Consider the following 19,516-nt stretch of genomic DNA (forward strand, 5'->3'; position numbering starts at 1 on the left):
GCTGAACGCCTGACTTTTGGTTGGGGGGGATTTAAAAAAAAAAAAAAGTGTGGGGGTTGATGTTGTCACATCCCTCATCTTCTACACCCGTCATCTGGCTCCTCTGAGCCATCACACGCGTCCAAATCAAAGTGTGGAAGAGGAGGAGAGGCGGAGGAGGCACATCAGGGTTATTTGGAGGAGAGGAGGAGAAAGGAAAAAGCGACCCTTACACCTGATCACATCCCAGTACCAGAAAGCCACCTCTGACAGCAAGGAGAAGGGACAAGTGCTTGATAGCCACCAGCTATTGGATTGACAACCGTTGAAGGGATTGACTCACTGGCAGCTGAATAGGATCCTAGGACAAGTGTGCTCTGAAACAGACTTAGCCAGGCAAGTGGGCTTTTTTTTATTATTTAAAAGATCGCTGCTGGGAGAAGATGCTGCAGGTCAACGATGCCAAATCTGCTGCTGGACTGCCCTGGTTTCATAGTGGATCTTCTTGGTCGGTTGGTACCTGGGCTGGATTTGGGACCCACTTAACCCTTTGGATATGGCTTGTCACCAGCACCTACTCAAGGACCATCCCTAACCCAAGCAATGAAGGTGAGCTCTATCATTTATCTTCCAGCCAGAACGTTATTTATGTGCCTACATTATGTTCACACTAAACACATTAGGCAGCAACACTGACAATCAAAGTGCAATATCTCTGTGACACCAGCATTCATCACTCTAAGAGGGAAAAGCAAGAAGACTACAACATATGCATGTGTTTATATTTATGCTGCATTCATATTGTGTCACTGTGTCTATAATGCTGGCAATCACTTATGGTAGCATGTACAAATGAAGTGGAATGCAGAGAACCAAGCTTGCCAGTTCAAGATCTGTAAATTGAATGTATTTCTTTGTTTATTAAAGCTGTATGGAGTAGTTCACAAATAACTTGTAGGTGTTATGTTTACAGCAAATAAGTAGTGACTTGAAGCTTATAAAAATCACTTGGTGCAGATATAAATTTACAAGCATAATATGTAAAATATTTTGCCATGGGTAATATTCAGATTCCTTATAATTTACTTATTGGCAACACCTTTATGATCAATTTCTAAGCAGAGTAAAAGTTAACAATAGAACCATTTACACATAATGGGGATACAGTAACCATTCATTCTTTACATGTTGTAATAATATGTCCTTCTTTTTTTTTAATTTAATATTTTGCATGACCAATTAGTAAGTGAAAAGAAAATAGCTAATTCTAGTGTTCTGGTATGGTCCCTGTATTACACTACACCAAAGTGATCTCATGCTGTGCAGTACTGATAATATTGTGGAGGAGATGAGAATGGAGTTGACTCTTGGGTCAGAGCGTTGCTGCAGGGTTTATGCTGATGTCTTGTTAGGAAGTTGTTCCTTGAGCCTTGGAAATGAGTCAAGAGCAATAGTAGTCTCTGAGTTTATTACATTACAACTGCTAGGGTGAACGCTACTTCAATCATTTGTCTTTTTTGTAGACAGTCCTCATAGCTGTGTTATTCATAAGAGGATGGGATGGGGACTGAATGCTGATCAATAAAAGAGAAACAAGAAGGTCATTCACTACTATGTACAACACACTTTGAACTAATTAACTGTCATTCTGCAGATGTAAAAACTTTATTTTGAAAAAAAAAACCCAAGCTCCGCAATACAAAAGTCATTGTTCAAGTTCATATTGATATGCCTTAATAGCAGTGCTGCTCTTATGCAATCATCTCTCAGTGCTTTGCCAGGAATGAAAGTTGTCACAGTTATAAGATATAATTGTGTTCTGCTGATTATTTTCCCCTTTGTCCTGGGTGTAGAATCGTATTATCTAAATATTGGCTACAGTGGTTTGTTATACTGTAAATATTATATCAGTAAAACAAAATCTGTAAAATTGTACTGAGAAAAGCATAGGCATTCCAATTGTGTTGATCTGATTCGATAAAATAAAAATTTAAGCTAGCTTATGTTTGAAATTTGATTTCGGTTGCATAGAAAAAGTTTGTATAACTATTAAGGTCGTTTACACATATATTCATCCCTTAACTCAAAACCTCATGTCATTGAAGAAACTTTACGCAAAATAGTAATTGATGTTTGCATATCAAGGCTGGAAAATAAGACAGCAAAGATGACTATGAAGGAGTTTTGGGAAAGGTCCCAGGATGCAAAAGTAAAATAATTTGACTTGTAATAGATGGCTGTAAGAACTAAGGCATCGGTTGCCACTACCTGTCTACTAGTTTGTGGTTCCAGTAACTTTTTTTTATATTGTCCTGAAACATTGCTTTAGTATGTTTTCTCAGAACATTTGGGTTCATATTGATCTTGGTAATTACTACGTAGGTTAATGTTGAAAGTGATAAATCGGTATTAGGAATTTTTTATAATGCAACTTTTTTACAATTAAAAACAAAAAATTGCATCTTGTTACCCCAAATTAACACAATGTCATGGTGTCACCCCATTATGGCATTAACAGATGAATACATAAAAAAGAAATTGAATACATGAGAAAAAAATTGAATATTCCATTTTTAATATGTCAGGTATTACCTATTCAATAATATAATCAATAATTGACAAATTGGCCTTGTGAAAATGATAGACTGAAAAGACACCACTTGCACAAAACATCATGGCCAAAGTGTAGAGCTTCTAAAGTTTTAATTATGATGTGTTTGAGGACACACACAGCTCAAGGTGTGAAGTACAGTTGGAACCAAATGTATTGCCCCAAAACAGGAAGAGCTGACATATCATTTATTTTCTACTTGGTTCTTGATTTCCATGAGGTATCCAACACCAAGTAAAAAGAAATATTTTATGGCCCCTCTACACATTTGTTTAACATGGCACACTTTCTCTGTAACATAGCCTTCTCCATCCGTAGATTACAATTTAAACCTTGACACAATACAGATCGCCAAACATGTCAAGGATTGATGCCGTAGATAAAATTGAACTGAATGTGTGACCCAGACAAAGAGGTAGTAGAAAACTAGGAGCAATAAAAACATGTAATAATTATCTTAAAAGAGACAGTTAAGGGAAGGTCATGAAATCTCTTTTTGCCAACTATTTACGTGCTACTTCTGATATTTTTACTATTTGTTGCTAGTCTTTGCTACTATTTGTTCATTACCATTTGATAATAACTGATTTTCTTTAAGCTATTCTGTTTGCCCATCCTTACCAGACTCGCTAGAATGTAAAAAATACAAATAAATAAATAAAAAGTAGCCCAAAATATGTTTTTGAACGATGCAAGAAAACTAGGCCCTATGTAAATAATGTGAATTATATGTACATATGTCATGCCTATCATCTCCTTAGAATCAAGTGCATATGTTTTATTTTCCTTATGAACAGAGTCATGATTGTCTCACTTTGCGGTTTTTCACAGTATACCATATGAAGTGAATCTTTGCATTACATCCTATGTCATTGTGAAACATATTGCATATGTCAGAGTTATTTTTAGAGTTTTACACAATGTTGCAAATCCACACAGCTATAGTTAGAAGCTAGAATTCTCAATTCATGCTTATTATAGTATATTCCAGAAAAGGAAGTTTACTTTACCTATCCTGGATAAGAGTACTGCCTTTGTACCAAGTCAAATAGAGGGCTCAAATTAGGAAGATTTTATATTCCATTGTTCTTTTAGAAAATGATGACCTAGAACGTTTTTTTCTCCTGAAGGTGGCACAGTCAGAATGAACTCTTTGGAAGATACTTAGTAATACATCATATGAGTCTTGTGATTAAAATGCCATATCATAATAAGCCTGTATTCAAAATATATACCATTACTATTACTTTTTAGCTCCTATGTGTTTGTTATTGCTTCACATATCGGAATATAAAATTCCCAATTATTGACTTGGCTATGAAGTGTAAATCACTGTTATTTTGCTTTATTATGGAGAACATTTTACCCTCTTTGAGTTTCTTAAAGGCTTTCAAGTGTCTCTGATGTGCTCTTAAGAGCAGCATCATGAGAAGATTGAATGCTAAAAAAACACATGTTCATGAAAATGTAACTTCATTAATGACAGCAAATTGTAAGTATAGTTAGCATAAAAGCATGGAATGAATTGTGTCTCAGAAACTCCTACACTGTTATTATAGTATTAGAGGCATACATTGGTAGATAGATACATACAATGATAATACAACAATACACATCTATATATGTTTGGTAAATAGCTTTTGAATTAGCTAGCTTGGTATGCGGTCATCTATGTATTTTAGCTGTATGCTAATTTAACTCTGTGTAAATGCACCTAATGCAGATAATAACTTATTTTAGGATAGTCCCGTGCATTTTATACCTACTCAGCCAATAACATTAAGATTGCTTATGCTCAGTATTCTAAGACAAATAAACAAACAATTTCACTCTAGGACAATCATTACCAGTCACTCTGTTGTTTAAGCAGTTTAAACAGCACATACTGTTCTTTTTTTGGGGTAGTTTAAATAACATTGTGCTATTATTAGTTGTTATTACATTTCTCCTATTGTTTTATTTTTTTGCACTGACTCTTTTTATTAGAAGTCATATGGTGAATATAGACATACAAGGTACACATTAGATAACTTTTGATCTATTTTCATGGCCAGATGGTTAAGGTAAATCCCGCAGGCTAAAAGAAATAATACTGCAACCAAACCAGTCGTGGTTTAACAGTGTCACTTTGATGAGCTACCTTAGAATATTGTTTGACAAGATTTAGATACACAAACAATAGGATGATAGACTAGACGTCACAACATGTGTCAATCCAAGGGAGAAGTTTGGTATAGAGTTACTGGGTGGAACTGTGTTACAGGTCTCTCATATGTTTCTCGGTTTAAACTATGTTAAACAAAAGTGCAAATAGGTACACAAACATCAGTATCCTGTGGTTTAAAAACTGACATTTCAATATATTAACCCAATTCATTGCCATGAGGCATATTACTGTATTAGGGCCCATCTGGAACTAATGAGGTTAAGTAAAATCCCTATGTTACAAAACTCCCCTCTAAGCTTATTCTTTATGTCTCCAGCCACACAACACAAAGGCTGTCCTTTTCACTGCCAACGTCTCTGCCCCTTTTGACCCTTTACTGCTAAAAACAGGAGCACACCACAAAGCAAGGAGTAGGCACATGAGGCCAGAAATTTCAGAAATGGTTTGAGTCTTTTCAACTGTTATTTAGAGAATGAAAATGTGAAACCTTTGTTATGGTAAATAGTTCATGCACAGCGAGGAAAGAAATCGGCCTGCAATAATTTGATGACTTCCTCTAAGATACTGAGTCGTTTATGAAAGACCTACGTTTCTTTAGTTATGTACTGGTGGCATTGTCTTGAAATGTGAAATAAATGTGTCAGTTTAATAACACTTCCTCTATAAACATTGTCTTTTGTGTCATTCAGTGCAGCATTCATTTGTAAAAATGGCCAATCAACATCAAAGACTCTAGCGAACAAACTTAATTTAACTAGTCAAGTTTCCCATCTGCACGCATCACTTGATGGGATCAGAATATATGAATATAGTGCTGATTTTTGCTTTGTTTAGTATGTTATTGTTTACAACAATTTACAAACTTTTGCTTGCTGATGTTACTCGCCTTCATAATGTTTGAAAAAACAAAAAAGCGTTTAATGTCAATGTTTTAGTACTTCTTTTTGTGGATCCATTAATATTACATTTTTTGGAGGATTAATTAAAGCTAGAAAAAAAAATTAGAACATGTTGTTGTTTGTAATGAACAATCGTAATTATTTCTTAATTTTGTGGTGAAACCTGGAGGGTTGGTGTTCAGAGCCCCACTTAGCTATCCATCCTTTTGACAGTTATATTGTAAAATGAAGCATTATGCATGTTTAGGAAGATATAGGCTTACTAGAATAGTAGTTTTTCAAATATAAAAATGTCATAAAGAAGTCAAGGGCACCTGGTACTTTTTTTAGTCTAGTTTCTTTAATCCAATGGGGGTATAAATCAGTAAGAGATGGCTAAAACGTTTCTGTATGTTGATATACTGTGAATCAGTGTATACAGAACATTTACATATGATGTAAATAATAAATAAAACTTGCTGTGCTATGATATTCATAAAGTGTAATGCATTTTTACTGTGGATAATTCATATATTTATCTTTTATAGCAACAATTAAACAGTTTGTTGTGTCTAGAAGATGAGATATCGCTTGTCATCTCTATGTGATTTTATTTTTCAAAAAATATATTTGTTACAAATTCTCTAATCCATTCTAGTTACTTACGAACAAACTGTCATTCGAAAGGCCAATTTTAGAATTGTATGTATATACCACCTATTCAATCTTTGTAGACTGCAAATTGTCATCATCAGGCTTCTTTTCCCTATTATAAGCTTAAAGATCTTTGTGTTTTTTAAATACCCACTGAAAATATCTTTTTTTCCAACTAGAAAAACAGTAGGGATGTAAATATGGGCTCTATTTTACATACTGATATTCCAGGCTCCTCTATAGAGGAACAAAAATCCAATGAGGATATCTAACTGATAAAAGCTGTAGAATGGCACTGGGCTCATCTTTTCTGATAATATCAGGAATTTATATGGTAGCCTTTAATGATTATTCTAATGGTACAATTGAAGGGGGTTGTGAGTGGTGAAATATGGAAGGGAAGAAATATTGAGAACATTATCTAGGCAAGGTTTTCAGACTCAGATTCTATGTTGACAAGCAGGCATGCACATGTGTGGCAAAACAATGATAAACATATAACTTCTTTAGTAACCAGGGCTTCTAGATGCAAACATGAGGAACTAAAGGCGAAAGGCCAAAACCATCATTAATATATGAAAGATGGTGACTTTGACTCTGCATTGTGTTTACAGCATCAAGCTAATCATTTACATCAAACTTCAGCCTACTATAACCCAAAATGCTGTCTTGCTGCGCAAGAGCTTATGAGTGTGTATAGGACCTTCCTAACTATTGGTGTTGTGTGATCAAAGGCAAAATGAAGGCTCAACAGATTCAAGCATGGTGATCAATATAGCAGCTGGAAATGGTGAAGTTTTATACTTCAAACAAGAAACATACCAAACAAACATAATGTGGTGCTATGTTAGTTTCATTCAGATTTTGCCGATTTTGTTTTGTTCTAACTGAACAGAATGTGAAGATGCTGTACTGTCCAATGCTCAGACTGGCTGAGCTTATTTACATCAAAAGAATCACTTCCGTTTTGGACTGGAAGGTGAATTTGTTTGTAAGGGTACTTTTTTCCACCCTAAAATCAAGAATAAGCCTTGTGCTGAAGGACAAATCAGTTTGTATCAGCTTAGCAGGGGGCCTGTATTCATAGCTGTCCTCTTGTTATAGGAATATTAGAATATACAGTATGCCTGCATTGTCAAACTGCCTCTAGGGAGGACGGTCTCACTATTTTTTTTCCCGCAAACCTTTTCTTTTTCACATGCACTGTTCAGACATGTCAAATAGTTTACTTTAAATGAAAATATTTTGTGAGGTTTATTTACTAAAGGCAGATAGGCTGTTTACTTTGCAAGGGAATTTCTACTTTGCAGGGGACTTTGTCCCTTTACTTAGTAAATGTGTTGAGATTTCACTTTGCAATACACAATCACGAGCAAGGAAAATGGAAATATAGTTTTGCTTGCACATGATTGGATGATGGACGTCAACAGAGCTTTAACTCATTCACTAAGCTAAAGTGCAAATTCCCTTGCAAAGTGCAAAACTCCCTTGCAAAGTCAACAGCCTTACACCCATATGTTTGTTAGTACTTTTGCACAAACAAGTTTAAGTGCAGAAATGGATATTAATTCATATTGGCTGAATTTGGACAATGGTTTATCCAGATAAGATTACCTCTTTTAACAAGTGTTATTCTTGGCTTTATCCAAGAGACAGTACCTACAGTGTACAGTTTAAGTACATTGAAGGCACAATTACTCTTATTGTGGCTCAGGCACACCATCCGAGAATCCAAATTTAAGTTTGAAGATCTAGAAAAGATTCAGAAGTTTGCTTTTTGTGCTCAGTTTTTTTGTTTTCTGTTGTTAGTCTAGACATACTGGCTGTTCTAATACAAGGTTAAACATTCTGTGCCACAGGTAATGGGTCATATTAGCATGGTTAGCTTTTATTGCATGGTCTGTGTCACACTCAAGCTCCACCCTTTGTCTATTTAGTTTTTTAAACTTCATTCTGGTGTTTTTTTTACTGCTCTTGTAGAGGGACAAATACCAAATTGGTTGTTTTGTTTGCTTTCTTTGTTAAGCCATCTTTAACATTAGGAGAAACCATCATATTCCATTTCGGGGCAGAGTGGAAAATATATTTCTTGTGGTGTTATTGCTGTTGGTGCCCATTGTAGCAAATCTGGAGCATTTGATGTCACAGCTTCTTTAATCTCTGTAACATTACTACATTATATCTCATTGATGTAGTGGTAGGCAGGACGCAGGAACAGTTTCAGGAGGACAAGGAGCAAATATCAACAGATGATGGTGAATTTGATTTGATCATGAAAAAAAAAAGCAAAGCTTCTCACAAAGTGACAGTGCAGAAAGAGGAAACATGGGACAAGTAGACCTGACCCAGCATACAATGTCGCAGGAAAAAAAGTTCTACTTAAATTTACATGGAGGCTAGACAAAGAATTATTTGAGGATTTGACCCCTTTATGAATCATGCGTGCACAAAGCTGTGACAAAGTGGTCATACAAAGGACCAGAAACATGTTGGGCTCTAGAACAAGTATAGTTTTAGTTCCAAGTGAAATGACCAGCAGACACAATGACCACATAGACATCAAAATGCTCTCCTGTCTCTAAAAAGCAAGGGCAAGCATTCATTAATGACAAAATGTACCTCAGCAGAGAACCTGGGAGCATGTGCTTCTATGAGCTCAGCCAGCTGAAGTAAAAAAAAAGAAGACCAGTTACAAAAATGATTGACATTAAAAACAGCTTTACCTCATTTCTCTTTCTCTGTCTCAATTATATGTATTCTTCTAATGATATCAAAATATAGCTTTAAAAAAGTCTGTGCTCCAGTTTGGTGACTCTTGCTCTTGATGATGCTTTGTCATCATACTACTCACACGTGCTGGAAAAAATTTCTTCTGGCATCTGTGTCTCTGAAATAAAAAATGTATTACTGACCTCTTGACTCCTCCATGGAAGAAATTCCATTGCTGCACAGAAAAAAAAAGCATGTTTTTTGTCCTCTTTTCAGGATGGCTTGTAGACATCTCTGAGATGCAGAACTCCATCTAAAAGTTTTTATTTTCTTTGGAATAAACCAGTGAAATGCCAGAGCCTCGGAGAGGTTTTAAATCCCATAGGTGTCCCTGTTTGAGAGATTTTCATTCACTTCCTGTTAGGACAGGAAGTGACAGAAAATCTCTCTAACTGGGACACAGACAAAAAGTGATTTTTAGCAGACTAGGGAAGAACTAGAACGTTTATGTTTTTATTGCGGTGTCCTCTTGTTCAAGGGGCAATAAATGAGTGAAAATCTTCCCTTTGGGGTCACAGAGCTATAAAAAAACCTGATAGAAAAATGTAACGCTTCTATCCGGATCTAAAAACAAAGAATGTGTCTGGAGTAAAGTTTTAAGATTTACCACATTTTGTCACTTTGTCAACTTCATCATGACTTCTAGGCCTCCTCTCTTTTTTTTAAGGTTGAAATCCTGGATATTTTCATACCTGCATATTTATAATAGATTATTAACACAACAGAATTTTTTTTGTTTTGGTCAAAATTTGTAGGTGTATCTGGTATCTGGTGTAGTACGTTTTAGATGTGGTGCCTTAAAAAAAGATCCTGCTGCATCTTTTTTCGTTATTTTCGATGTGGTTTTATCAGAACAAGCACTACATAGGGGTCTATTCACAAAGCTGCCGAGGGCAGCCGAGTGAATGACCGATCAGAAGTGAAATGAGCCGAACACTGTTCGGCTATTCACTTCAGGCTTGCTTCGTGTGGCTTCGGATCAGCCGAACATGCTCAGCATGTTTGGCTGACCCGAAGTGCAGAAGGAGTTCGACTCAGCCGATCCAACATCTGGATCGGCTGAGCCGAACCTCCGGCAGGCTTCACACTGCTGTTCGTGCTATTCTGAAAGATCCCGAACAGCAGTGAGAGAATAGCCAAATGCCGCCGAAAAAAGTAGAAAAAAGTTAATATAAAACGATTGTGCAGAGCTATCAGTGACAGCTAGCTCCGCCCAATAGTTTCCTATTGTCCGGCGGCTCTGCTGCTGTAAAAAAAAAAAAAAAATTTTAAAAATCTCCCGGGCGCTCTGGGAGCCTCCCGCTCCCGGCCGCCAAGAAGAGAAACCCCACTGTGTCTTTTTTTTCTTTATTCTGACACGAGCGATGTCAGAATAGAGAAAAAAAAAAGACGAATTCCCATTCAAAAACATTTGGAGTTTACTATTGGCTATTTCAATTCGCAATAGTCAATAGTAAACTAGCATTGTACCTGCCCTCTGCTAACCGAAGGGGTCCTGGGGCCGAAGCTAGCCGAAGGATCGGCCGAAGCTACGGCTAGATCCTTCGGCAGCTTTGTGAATAGACCCCATAGATGCATACATCCGTACAATGGTAACACATGTAAAATGCTTTTAAAATGCATTTAAAATGCATTGTTCATAAAATGTACTGCACATAAACTGCTACCATGTGATCAAACCCTAAGGTGTATTAAATAAATAAATAAAAAAGAATGAGCATATAAGTAAGTGGGAACCCAGTGAGAAGCAATTGTGTTCTCTGTTTTTTTCCAAATATCTTTTCCAAATATCAGCTCAAACTGTAACATTTTAAGGTAGTATTAAACTCTCAACCTTTTTTCAATAATGAATCCAGATCAAATGAAAATACATTGTCCAGCAAAATATTTCTTTACATTTTTGCCCAAGCACTTAGGGGTCTATTCACAAAGCTGCTAACCAGGGACACTGATCTCCAAACAGCAAACTCTCCCTGGCGCCCCGGGAGTCTCCTGCTCCTGGCCGCCAAGGAGAGAAACACTGCTGTGTCCTTTTTTCTTTATTCTGACACGATCGATGTCAGAATAGAGAAAAAAAAAAAAAGATTTTTTCCCATTGAAAAGCATTGGGACATTACTATTGGCTATTTCAATTTGCACTTCAGTGTGTTTGTGGAGACACACACAGTTTACTAACACAAGGGTGGCTTCATATGGCCCTGCAAGGGAAATTAGACACCCTAAAACAGGATATCAGGACCAGCTGATTTTGCAGGAACCAAAACTCTTAGGCCTGGTTCACACCTGGGTGCTCTGTAAAACGCTCAACATGTGAAAACCAATGACTGCCTATGGGCATGGTTCCCACCTGGGCGTTTTACAGCGCGTAGGAACGCGCTGCAAAACGCCCTACGCCCAAAGAAGTACAGGAGCTTCTTTGGGGCGTATTTGCCGCGTGTATCTATTGGCATACAGCCAGGTAGCCCTCGGAAACGTGCGTTTGTCACGCTTTTTTTACCGCGAATCGCGTAAAAACACGTGGCACGAAACGCACGACAAACGCGCATATTTGATACGCCTAGGTGTGAACCCAGCCTTAAACATCAAGGGGCAGCATCCATTGTAAGCAATTTAAGCAGCATTTGAAATAGCTTAAAATCCTTTTGACTTGATTATCACTTCAAAGAAGTTTGCCCATCTTCAGTCAATAATATTCTGCTTTAGAATACTGCTATTAAGTTATTATAAATTCCTATATTCACTATTTTTTGCAGGCCCTAACTGTTTGTCATTTGTGTTTACATTATCCTGTCTGTATTTTAGAATATAATAATGTATTAGTGTTTGGATTGCATTCATGAAAAATGAGGCATAAAGCACTGATATTATTAGAATAGCTGTTTTCTGTGCATTTTAATAAGACAAAGTCTGGTACATTCATTTATAATTTTTTTCTTTGAGGTTACAGTGGTTTCTCTACATGTATGGGGATATCAACACATTTGAATATCTATTTAATTATACTTGCCCTAAATGTTTTCAGTATGAGACTGTAATCATCTGTGCAATAAAACTAAGTGACTCTATTTAAAGAGAGAGTATATTACTTTAAGGGAGACTGTAGTCTTTTTGCTGTTTTTTCATATCCAAATACATGTGATCAGTTATTTTAATGTTTAAAAACCCCTGTTTTGTGAAACATTTGCAGATAGCCATATTTGCTAATTACATATACAGGCTTTCTTTCTTGCATGTGCCTTACTGAGTTAGTTATCTTATTGTAAATCTACTAGACAGGTCTGTCTGATTAAAATAGCAGAATCTTCATAGAATCTAATGATAGGAAAAACCTATAGTGGTACTAATAGCCAGAGACTTCACAAAGCTGTATGGAATGAGAGGGATTACTCACATGTCTGACTGATTTCATGTCCGTGCTTGAAGTGTAGTTAGGGCTACTGAGCTCTGTAAACAGTGCTTTTAACAATATGAAAAAAGGAAAAACTGGAAAACATGTAAAAAGTAGCCCAAGGCTTCACCTGCTGGTTAGATGTAAGAATATACAGTATTACAATTATTTAAAGTCTTTTTTCAGTACCTTATACGTACCTAACTGAAAATAAAAATAATAAAACAAGATTACTTTTAGAAAAGTAGCTTTTTCTAAACTTTAAAGTGACACTAAACTCAAGAGTTGAATCTTAAAATGCATTCAAGTACCCCAACTGTTAATACAAATGTATCTTATTTGTGTATCACTCAGCTGTAGATCCGCAAATCATCTCTGAATTGGTGCTGACACTGTCCTTCCTTCTGGAGGGTGGCTACTTATGTTCCCCATGGTCCCTGTGTGTTGTAAAGTAGCCACCGCTCTAAGCTCACTCCTGTGATAGACTACAATCTCAATACAAATTAGTAAGCTAAATGTGAGACTGTAGTCCATCATGGGAGTGAGCTTGGGGTGGTGGCTACTTTACAACACACACAGGGACCATGGGGAACAAACATAGCCACCCTCCAGAAGGAAGGACAGTGTCAGCACCAATTCAGAGATGATTTGAGGATCTACAGCTGAGTGATACACACATACTGTACAGTTTTGTTATTAGTTAAAGATCTCCAGGAAAACTTTTGATTAACCTTGACAATGGGTGTACCCCCGCACTGCAAAGGTTAAGTGCTTGTTTGTGTCTAGGGGCAAAAATAACAAAGTTATACTCACCCACAGCTCCGAGCCAGCCAGCTGTTACAGCGCTCCCTCCCGCCTGTCTCCTCCTCCTCTGCACATTGGAATCTTCCTCAGCGTCCTCACGTCTATAGACTGTGTATAGATGTTGATGATTTATGGGACCTTAGACCTCTGCAGAGAAAGAGGAGAGACTCTGGAAGGGCCAGTCTAAGAAGAAGCCGATCAAGCATCGGATGTGTGTACAGTATATAGACTGTATATATATATATATATATTTATTTTTTTAATCCTAGACACAAATGAGCACTTAGTGCGGGGGTAGCCTCACTGCAAGGGTTAATAACAAAAATTCTTTAAGGTACTTGAATTTATTTTTAAGATTTAACTCCTGACCATAGTGTCACCTTAAATGTTTTTTGGGTGACCGGATATGGAGCTTATATAGCATCATGTAACTCCTTGACACTCTTGAGTACATTAGAGTTCATTTTATGTTGCATTATGCAGTTCATAAAACCCAGTATATCCTCTTTTTTTTCCAGAAGGCAAAATGAGAATTGTATGTGCATGTGTATGATAGTAGTTAACATATGCAAAAATAACATTCATATTTTTTACAATGGGCTAGGCCTGTCAAATCTCTTCCCATGAAACATGTATTCAGTGTGTTTTAAATGGACTGAGAATGCTAGTTTATCTTAGGTGTTATGTGGTCATTATTTTTGAATGACTGTATTTTATTACTGTTATTGTAAAATCTACAACTTTCCAACGTTGAACCTTTTTTATTTGACAAAGCAGAACTGTTATACCGTTTAAGGTTGAGAAGCCTTTTGCCCTCTGTAAAATGATTGCTTTTGTGTCCTTTAGAGGTGAAAACTAAAACTTGTCAACTGTATGCCATGACATCTGCAGATGGCGATCCATTTCTGTTTTTACAAATTCAGTCTATGAATCATTGCTTCTGGGAAATAAAACTTTAGAGCAGCTGAGAATGTATTGAGATACTGAATTTGTAATGCCAATTCTATTGGGGATGCAGTGACATTCATGTGCTGTGAGATCTTGTATTGGCTGAAGGTAAAACATAAGTTTTGATACAAACGAAGGAGAACTTGTTTCAAACAAAAAAAGGGAAGGGATTCGGGCCGCCTACTACTTGTAGGTTGTCCAAGGGTTAATTCAGATATCGGGACGGACCATCGTTATCGATTTGAGCTTTTGGAAACAACAACATACGGACCCTTTGGGAATCCAAATTCCTCGTACACATGCACATGCATTAAGGACTAACCCTCTGGGCCGATCCATTCATTTAAAACTAACGAAACCTTCCCCTCAAAATGAAGAGACTAATGGAGAGGTAAGCTAAACAATACGCAAAAAGACTGACAACTGGATACGTGAGTAAAAATCTTTGTTCTCTCAAAAGAAAAACTACTGTCATAATAAGGAAAAATGAAATTTCGGATGAATCGAGTGAAATCATAATCCTAAATAGAAAGTTAAAAAGCATGCTCACATTATAGTATTTGCCGTGAAACCATATTGATTACTAATTGCTAACTAGCGGCAACAGTCTCAGCTGACTCCATACAAAGGCATAGCTTACCTCCGAATACCTTCAGGGGACCTATGAAAATCTCTAACTAATCATAGGTGATCGGTACCACCAGGGGAAAGATACTGATCAAGGCAAGGTAGTGGTTAACCTTACCACCGGTACCAAACAAGAAGAACTAAATACCCAAAACCATAAGTAGGAAGCCCAGAAGGGAACCCATAGGGGGAAGACATTTAAGACATTAAATATACTTTGTAACCAAAAGGAGAAGATTGACATATAGGAAAACCCGACGGAGGTAATGTAGAACACTTGAATTTAAACAGCTCCAGCTAAAGCAAGAAAAATAATGATCAGTTCATGCTGCTTCATCTTTGTTTTTATTGGTCAACGAAGAAAGATTGGCCTATGTTTGTGATCCATTTTGCTATACTAAATAAATAATTTTTTACAAATCGATAACGATGGTCCGTCCCGATATCTGAAATTAACCCTTGGACAACCTACAAGTAGTAGGCGGCCCGAATCCTTTCCCTTTTTTTGTTTAAGGAAAACCCGACGTAGGTAATGTAGAACACTTGAATTTAAACAGCTCCAGCTAAAGCAAGAAAAATAATGATTAGTTCATGCTGCTTCATCTTTGTTTGTATTGGTCAACGAAGAAAGATTGGCCTATGTTTGTGATCCATTTTGCTATACTAAATAAATAATTTTTTACAAATCGATAACGATGGTCCGTCCCGATATCTGAATTAACCCTTGGACAACCTACAAGTAGTAGGCGGCCCGAATCCCTTCCCTTTTTTTGTTTGATGTATGCTTTTGGTTAAGAATTGGATAAATCGGACCATTACTAAAGGGTAATAGGTTAGAGCTGGACCTCCAGAAGCGAACAAACCTCTCTTGCATTCAGAAGGAGAACTTGTTACCTTGGTTACATACCATAACTGGAAAATTAGGAGCATTTGTGAAACACTTGGAAGAGGTTAATTGGACTGACTATAAAAGGATGACAATAACCTACAAAGGACCTGAGTTCAAATTTCCGTTCAGTCTTGCAGCTATGAAAAGGTCTAATGCACTAGACTGAAACCTAATATCAATTTCTTATTTAATGGTTGCCAGCTATTTTTTACATTTTATTTTCAATACTTTTCATCATTATCAAACCAGAGCAGCATTAAGACCAACATAATTATTATTATTCTGTACTACATTTTATCGATAGTGCAGGTTAGTTAAAGCCCATCTCTAGACAGTTTTCTTTTTAAGTTTTGGATAAACACAGGGAAGACTCAGGACTTGTCAAGTTTCTATTGCTGGCTGTTACCTTACTTACCTTACCTTACCAGAATGTTTGCCACAGGGACAGATAGGAAATTCTAACCTTTCCATACTCTACTAAAAAAGTGTTTACGGTGCTGCTTCTGCCACCAACAGAGATTTCCTATTGCTTGTAGTCTCTCTAACACCTTGATAGCGGGACAGGAAGTGAATTGAAATCTCCTCAATGGGAAATGCAATAGAAATTCTAACTGCCTCTTGTACACTGTTTTAAACTTAAAGCTGAGAAAAACCTACCATTGTCGTGGGGCTCCCCCACACTACAAGGGTTAAATGCTTGATTTGCAGCTAGTGCTCTGCTTTTACCTCCGGGTAGTGGACGGCCCTCAGCATCCTTATATCAATGTAGGACTTCTGGTCCTGCATTGCATATGTTCACATTATAGTGCAACTGCTGGATGGTGAGCCGAAAAGAAGCAGCTTGGGGAGGACCAGTTGCATGGAGAGGAGGAGCCTGCTGGAGCAAGGAATTAGGTAAGTAAAAGCATTCACTCTTGCTCTCTCTGCTGTGAGAGCATGCAGCTGAGTGAGTGCTGACTGCTGACAAAACACTAAAAAAGTGTCTATTTGTTTTGGGGAACCAGTTAGGGGACACAGGTTAGTCAGGATCTGACCCAGAATTTAGCTAGTGATTCCAACAAGCAGATGTTTTCTTTATGTTATGCTGTGGACTTGCTGTACAAAGTCCTCCTGCATTGGAAATGTGTTTACTTACTGGCTTGGTGAATAAAAGCTCAGAACAAATCTGCTTAGACTCTTTCTGGATGTTTCTGTCTTGTCCATAGTTTACCACTGCTGATACCACTTCAGCAGCCTATATATATATATATTTTTTGCCCCCTGGACATTTTACCTCTGACTGCTATTTTTAGAAAAAAATACCTTGTGATCCTGACGGAATAAGCTGACAACTCTGACTCTCCTGCCTAGAAATTATAAGCACTGTTGTCAGTCTTGCTTTTGAAATCTGCGGCTGGACTTCAGAACACCACTGCTTCTATAGTCATAGACTATCTACTCCCAATGCTAGCAATAGACTGCCTATTAACCCTAATCTGCAGATTCTGCAGAAAAATCATCTGTTTCATAAATTATAAAGCATTTGCTGGCACTCAATGCCAACTCTAGTGTACCAATAGCTGCCCCGCCTTGCCAATCACTTCCACTATACATTCCTCTGCTGCTAGCAAGGGTCATTAGTGATTTCGGGAAATGTAGTACTGTGACTGTCTGCACATCATGAAGTGAGATGTGGGTTTCACAGCCATCTACAAGCCAACAATAGAAGTGCCTGTGAAAAACACTCCAGGCAGTGACAATAATTTGAATGTACTTTTCACACCATTACAGGAGGTTGAGTATCTACTATAGCTACTATAAAATCTCAAAACAAAAGTGGTGGCATGACAGCCTGGTAACAAGTATTTTCAAAATTGATGGCCTCCATATTTACTTTGTGACAGGTTTAATATTATGATAATAAAATGAATGAATTATTGAGAGTAAATTATTTAAAAAAAATACCAGCAACTGCTAGAGAGTGACCAATTAAACAAAACAAATGACAAACTCACTCAACAATTTGTCACCAGCTATACAGTAAGGTGCACACTAAATGGGCTTTAAACAGTAAAACAGAAGAAAGTTATCATGGAACACTCACAAGCCAGCATGTGAAAAAAATTGTCTCACCACTAAGGTTAACAACAGAGGTTTGGATTCACGTCTTCTGCAGAAAATGTGAAAGCCGCACAGCCGCGCCAAGGCACCTCTTATAGTGCGTTCCTAACTCCAAACTATGAGAGTCTCCATCTTGGAGCACAAGGGGGCAAAAGCACAACAAATTTTACAGCTCATAGAGAAGATTCAATCTCTGAATATTTATGGCCCACTAAATATATAACCCTGCACAGAGGTTTTCTGAGTTTTCAGAGTAGCATATTTCCTTGAAGTAGAACTTCATGCTGGCCCAAAAAATTTAACACTGTATTAGATTCTCCCTAGACAAACAAGCATTCAATTCATATGCTGGGGGGGGGGGGCATTTTATTTTTTCGACCACTGTGGGATAGCACTTTATATAGTTAATTTTATATAGTTAATACAATTCATAGGGATTGCAAAAATTATTGATATGCATTTTTAGGCTGTAACGGTTATTCTTAATTGTTATTCACATTATACATTCATTTTATACATTACCTGTATTTTGCTCTTTGAGTTTCCAGGGAAAATTCAAAAAAATGTGTACACGTGTGTATATTATGATCCATCATATTATTAGTTGTTGTGCATTATGTATTTTTATGCCATTACTGCATTGTACATTTGCAAGAAACTAACCCAGCACTTATTAATCCCCACAAGATGAAGATGTATGTTAACACATTGAATGAACATTTGCCCAGGGCTGCCTTCTCAGGCGGTAGTAAGAATAGAAGTCAGTATACAGTGTATTATGCTCTTTGAACTACTGCTATAACAAGTCTATTAAAACCAACAGACTGAAAGCTTGCTGCTTAGCAGTACTGCCTCCTATTGTTATATGAAGTTAGACAAACACAACCCTGACAAAGAAATTGGTTTGGAATTTTGTTCAACCAAACTGACACACTTAACAAAATTCTAGTGTGATCATAGTAGCCAATTCACACAGAAGCAAATCGCCTGCCCAGTAAACATAAGCAATAAACAAAAGGTAATATGAAATTCACTCCAATGGCAGTTTTCCGTTTCTTATTAACATGTTTGCTAGGTACATATAAGACAATCTGCCAGTTTTTTTTATCTTTAATTGTGGGCCACCCTCGGAGATATAGTCCAGGGATACAGATTAGAGCTGGTATAGAAAGAGGGCCAAAAAACATGCAGGCCCCTGCTATATTTATGCCAGACTAAACAGTATGTATGTCAAAATTGGGCAGGTGATTCACAAAAAATGGAGCAGGAAAAAAGTGAGTCATAACCAAACACTTATTAAGGGCACTGGGCTATACTCAAACTATACACATGTTTGACATGGTAAGCTTGTTTGGCCTATGGGCTGATGTACTAAATGAGCTGAGAAACCTTAATTAATAAACTGTGAATATTCACTTCAATTGTCCAATCTAACGAAAAGCAAATTCCAGTTTAAATATTTCTGAAGTTTAATATATTTACATAATTTATTGAGTGAGGATTCTCAACTCCTTTAGTGAATCAGCCTCAGTGTATTGTTTGCCTGTAAGCGTGTAAACATTTCCTGTGAAATTATAAAATGGTCCCAACTCAAAGTTTGTCAAAAATAAATTACCCCTGCATATACCTAACAAGATATAGAGGTATTAATTGCCCCTCTTCTGTAAAAAAAGAAATTCTAAAGTTAAAAAAAGGGGGATAG

At 37.0% G+C, this 19,516-nt stretch overlaps 1 protein-coding gene across 1 annotated transcript in view; it reads left to right on the plus strand.

Moving 5' to 3' along the window:
* Positions 1-349: 349 nt before the first annotated feature.
* The window catches only part of EPHA5 (EPH receptor A5), a 270,172-nt gene continuing 251,005 nt past the window's right edge, over positions 350-19,516 (plus strand). The window contains 1 exon segment of the mRNA XM_018559918.1: positions 350-588. Within this exon segment, the coding sequence (XP_018415420.1) occupies positions 423-588 (166 nt within the window). The 5' untranslated portion in view covers positions 350-422.

The sequence above is a fragment of the Nanorana parkeri genome, unplaced genomic scaffold (assembly GCF_000935625.1).
Source record: "Nanorana parkeri isolate BGI_ZX_2015 unplaced genomic scaffold, ASM93562v1 scaffold421, whole genome shotgun sequence".
Lineage (NCBI taxonomy): Eukaryota > Metazoa > Chordata > Amphibia > Anura > Dicroglossidae > Nanorana > Nanorana parkeri.